The sequence below is a fragment of the Protobothrops mucrosquamatus genome, unplaced genomic scaffold (genome assembly GCF_001527695.2).
Source record: "Protobothrops mucrosquamatus isolate PMUCROS unplaced genomic scaffold, P.Mucros_1.0 scaffold3710, whole genome shotgun sequence".
Lineage (NCBI taxonomy): Eukaryota > Metazoa > Chordata > Lepidosauria > Squamata > Viperidae > Protobothrops > Protobothrops mucrosquamatus.
The window spans coordinates 74,968-79,979 of NW_015389664.1; the positions used below are offsets into that span (position 1 = coordinate 74,968).

Genomic DNA, 5,012 nt, shown 5'->3' on the forward strand with positions numbered 1-5,012 from the left:
GAAATCCCCCAAGACCATAAGTCTGGGGGTCCCAACCGCCACCCCGGCTATCACGTCAGCCAGCTCAGGCAGGGCCGTTGATACATAGCAGGGAGCCAGGTATATAATCAACAAGCCCACTTGCACCCCTTGCCCCCACTTCACAAGGAGGGACTCCACGCCGTCTATCTGAGGCACAGTGGTCTCCCTAGGACAAAGGTTAACTTATCAGTGTTGGCCTATTCATTTTTATAATTTTAGGAATATCCTATAAGATGGCATTTAAAAGGTCTCTCTTTTTTAGGCCTTTGGGACCCATGACAGCAGTAGCTTTAATGAACGGTAATATGCTCATCTTAAAATGAAAACTTACATCAAGTGATTCCAGACAATACCAGCAGAAGGCATGTTTACAATTTTTACACATCATTTGGGCACAGCCTTCATCCCTTTCAATATAAACTTTGCATTTGGGGCAGCGCTTGATTGGAGCATCATCTTCTTCCATTTTATAAACAGAGCTGGGAAGAAACAGGTTGATAATATTATGGAACAAATACGCTTCCGGTATGTGTCACTTTCAAACTGAAATTACTTCCGTGTGGCCCAATGGTGAAGATGCCCGCCTCCCACTCAGAAGGTTGAGAGTTCAGTCCTAGGTAGCAGCAGATGTTTCTCTATCAGGGCGCAAAAAAACCCACCAAAATATTTGCTGCAAACTCCGTGTAAACATCAAGGAGGGCATCCGGCCAGTAAACGCTCAGCTCTATCTTAATTCTACCCCACACAGGGTCATGAAAAGGAAGATATGTGATGCAATCATGTTCAAAAATAGATTCCAAGACCATCCTTTGGTTTTGTTATTCAGTCTAATCCAGTGGTTCTCAACCTTTTTAATGCCGCGATCCCAACCGGTCGTAAGTCGAGGACTAAACTGGTCGTAAGTCGAGGACTAAACTGGTCGTAAGTCGAGGACTAAACCGGTCATAAGTCGAGGACTTTCCCTGCCCGGGAGTGCCGCGCATGCGTGGTTCCGCCCCCTGCGCCGGCCAAGGCGTAGCTGGCAAGCGGCAGAGACGGAGCAGGCCGACCACCAGCTGGCCCAGCCCAAGGGAGGTAAGGCACCCGCCGGAAAAGGGGGGAAAAATGGCGGACAAAAAAATGGCGGACAGCCTTGCTTGGCGACCCCTGTGAAATGGTCGATCAACCCCAAATGGGGTCCCGACCCACAGGTTGAGAACCACTGGTCTAATCGGATAATGCTAAAAAGCAACATTTACAGGCATTCATTGTTTTTGTTGGAATGACAAAAGAAGTAACACGGGGGGGGGGGNGGGGGGGGGGGTTGGAGCATGCTTATAATGTCACATTGCCTATAGAAGGAGGGAGGGTTTGCATTGCAACATCATGATATTGCTTGCATCACTCTGAGCCCCATGGTCCACTGCTGTGGTTGCTATTGATACTAAGGTTAAAAAAAAAAATCCAGTCAACTAAAATTATGCCAGCTGAGACAACAGAAACCAACCTGGTGAAAGCTGAGTGAAAAAGCTGCTAGTAATATGTTAGGCACACACATGCACTTCGCTCAATAGCTTTGTACCTTGTTTCCCCTGGGAGGAAGCTGACTGGCATATTTTCTTGACATCCTTGTCCCGGATGCCAGTTAGATTTGCACGCTGAGCAAAACTCTATGTCACAGACTTTGCATTGCACCAACTGGGGGCTCTGAGGTCCTGATTCCTGAAGCTGACAAACTGCTTGGCAGGAAGACGATGGGCACCAAGTCCGACAAGGATCCAAAAGCACTTCTATTAGGGAAATAAGGCACGGTTGGGAAAAGCTGTAGTTTAACAGCAGAATTAATACATTTAATTCATTTGGAGGCTGGCGTAATAGATTAGGTATCCATAATGTGGTATCAGGCAGTTGCTTATATTCCAATGTCAAAGATGAAGACTTGGAATTGATCTTAAGTTGTGGAACACAATGAGGAATGTCCAGTGTCTGATAATGCTGCATTCTAAAGCTTTCACTATTATAGAATGTACAGGGAACAAAGCAAACATTTTGTTTTCAAACACAATGGGAAAGCAAAGAAAACATGAGCCATTCTTGCCTCTGTTCCCTCCCCACAATGTTCTACAACACCCCATGCACAGTAGTTTCTTGGGAGAAGTATCTAAACTCCACAGAATTTGCTTTCCCATTAATAAAATAATGTTACATATAGTAAAAATCCTTTCCCACACCACCCCCACAAAGGAAAAGCAAACTGCTGAATCACTTTATCCCCAGGAGTGTTTGGTGAGAAGAAGAAGAATTGAAAATCTCTGTGCAACACTTCTCTCCTTGTAGCCATGAAAATATTGCTTGAACCTAGTCTAAAATCTCAACTTTTACAATACAACACCAAAGACAATATAACGATCCCTTATATAGGTCTTATTTGCCATGACTGTGGGGTGACTTTAACATTTTTTTTTTTATCCCAACCAAATAATTAGAGCCAACCAAATTTTGTATGGGCATGAAGTATAGGTGAGTTTGGTGTAGTGGTTAAGTGGTTAAGGCATACAAAAATCAGGACATTGTGATTTGTAGTCTGCCTTAACCATTTAAGATGCCTGGATAGCTTTGGGCCAGTCGCTCTCAGGGTGTTTATTGTGGAGAAAATAGGAGGTAGGAGTATTATGGATATAAATCTAATAAAAAATAAAATAAAAATCACCTCAAAACACTCCCCTTTATTTATGGGGCTATTCCAGAAAACACTGAACAAAGCAGAATAAAAGAAACTGATTCTTTTTTTAAAAAAAAAATGGAACCAAATTATTTCCATAGTTGGGGTGAAATATGGATTCTAGATTGTAGTCACATACGATACCTCTTTCAAATTGTAGTTTTTTATATCTCTGCATGATCTCCGATGCAACCATGCACTCAATCTGTTGAGAGGAGAGAGAGGGGGAAAGAGAGAGCGCATTTAATATAATTAGATTGTAATCAAAAGGTTATCGGACAAAAAGGAACATAATAAAAAAATCATGATTTATAATTAGAAGTGAGCGTGACTGTAAGGTAAGATAAAGATGTAGAGGGAACGTACTTCATTTTCTTGTAAATGACCTCGCTTTGGGCAAGCAGCATCAGGACAGCTAATTGCTGTTTCAAGGCCTTCCTTGATCAAGAGCTCCACATACTGTTTCAGGCACTGTGAAAAGTCAGGGAAAAGAACTATAAATGCCACACAGTGACTGGGAAATATATAGAATATTGAATACTTTTCAGATAATGAAGTCAACATAAGCCTTAGGAGTTAATTCACAGGAGTAGCATAATTACATCCGAGCCCTTTCCGTGCCATTATCTGCAAAATCCTTTGCAGATAGGTACAAAGCTTGCTGAGTGACTGCTCCACTCAGCAAGTAAGTCTAAGGAACCTGAATGGTTTTAGATTGGATATCATGGCCAACCCATAATTTGGAATTAGAAATACTCATTTTTCCCTCATACCTGTATATGAGTTAGGTTTCTGCAGTTTTTCTAGTGAACCAAATAGTCTTTATCTCTAAGTTTATTATTGATAGAATATTAAAAGATGACACCTACTGCAAGTAACTTTATCATGAATTAGACAATGAAAAATACTAATATTTAATATGATTCATATTACCCCTTAATAGATAAATAAACCACCCACCAGAGCATTTTTTTGTGTTTACAAAGCAATGTGTTTTTCTTTTTTTTTCCTGCTCCAAATTCTTAGAAACTTTTTAAAGATGTGTTTAACAACCACTGAGCTGTTTCCAGCTTCCAAGTATGCAACCCTTAAGCAATCTCTTATGGGGTCCTTGGTTAATAATGGTAATTGGGACCAGAATTTCCATCACTAAGAGATATGGTCATAAAATATGATGTCCCACGACTGCATCCCTTAGCATCAGCAATGCCAGCATTTCCATTGCCATTATTAAGCAAGGATTGTGGGACACTAAGCAAGTTGCAAGCAGGCCAGCAGGCAGGCAATACATGGCATAAAGTTGAGTGGGGGGGGCTGTTGCTGGGCAGAGAAGGGTGTGTGGGTGGCTCAGGAGGCACAGAGCAAGTATGCTGGAGGTGGCTGTTGCCCGAAGGGGGTGAGCAAGGTACCAGGGTGACTCGTGACCTTCTCTGCTGGTTTCCCCATTGATGTTACTTGTGGGAAACCAACAGTGATGGTCGGAAATGGCCATCATATGACCACAGGATGCTGCAACCGTCATAAGTGTGATCCAGTTGTCAAGCACGCAGATTATGATCATGTGACAGTGGGGTTGCTGGGCCAGCAAGCATCACCACATGATCTAATCAGCAGAAATTCACCCAAATTATTGAGCTGATATTGATATTGTTCTTTGATATCAGAGGGTTGTTTTTTTTAAAAAATGAGAATTTAGGATAATCGAATACCGATGATTATACAAGAAATGAACGCTCCAGATTCAGCTCTCAGAAAGCAAGCTAAATCCTATCCTCAAACAAACAAATTCATATATAGAAAAATCTAACCACAAAAGTACTAGGACGTGCAGTTCCTAGGCTGACTTCTTTTTTTTTTCAAATATAATTTTTTTATTATTTTCATCATAAGAAAAAGCACATCACAGATACATCACAATGTAAAAACCCCTACCCCCCACCCCCCACCCGGACTTCCCAAACCTAATCCCAGGATACTATTCAACTAAAAGTAAACTAGTATTAATATCCCTAACTCCACAAAGTATTATTCTACATAAGTAGGTGAAATATATATATATATAAAAAAAAGTTTTTAATCTAAAAACCTAAGTTATATTCCACCATTCTATGCTTATTTTGAATATAAACAATCCATCTTCTCCATATTGATAAAAATTGTTCATTTGAATGATCCTTCAGATAAGCCGAAATTTTTGCCATTTCAGCAAGATGCGAAACCTTCAATCTCCAGTCCTCCATTGTAGGTAAAACTTTACTCTTCCAGTTTTGAGCTATCAACAAACGGGCAG

General features: G+C 41.1%; 1 protein-coding gene across 1 annotated transcript in view; it reads right to left on the minus strand.

The window, feature by feature from the left end:
• RNF144A (ring finger protein 144A) overlaps window positions 1–5,012 on the minus strand; it is a 28,290-nt gene that overhangs the window by 11,900 nt on the left and 11,378 nt on the right. The window contains exons 2-5 of the mRNA XM_015827455.2: window positions 3,089–3,193; window positions 2,867–2,927; window positions 1,583–1,790; window positions 353–500 (exon numbers count right to left, since the gene is read on the minus strand). Coding sequence (XP_015682941.1) covers window positions 353–500; window positions 1,583–1,790; window positions 2,867–2,927; window positions 3,089–3,193 — 522 coding nt within the window. The remainder of the gene's footprint in view (window positions 1–352; window positions 501–1,582; window positions 1,791–2,866; window positions 2,928–3,088; window positions 3,194–5,012) is intronic.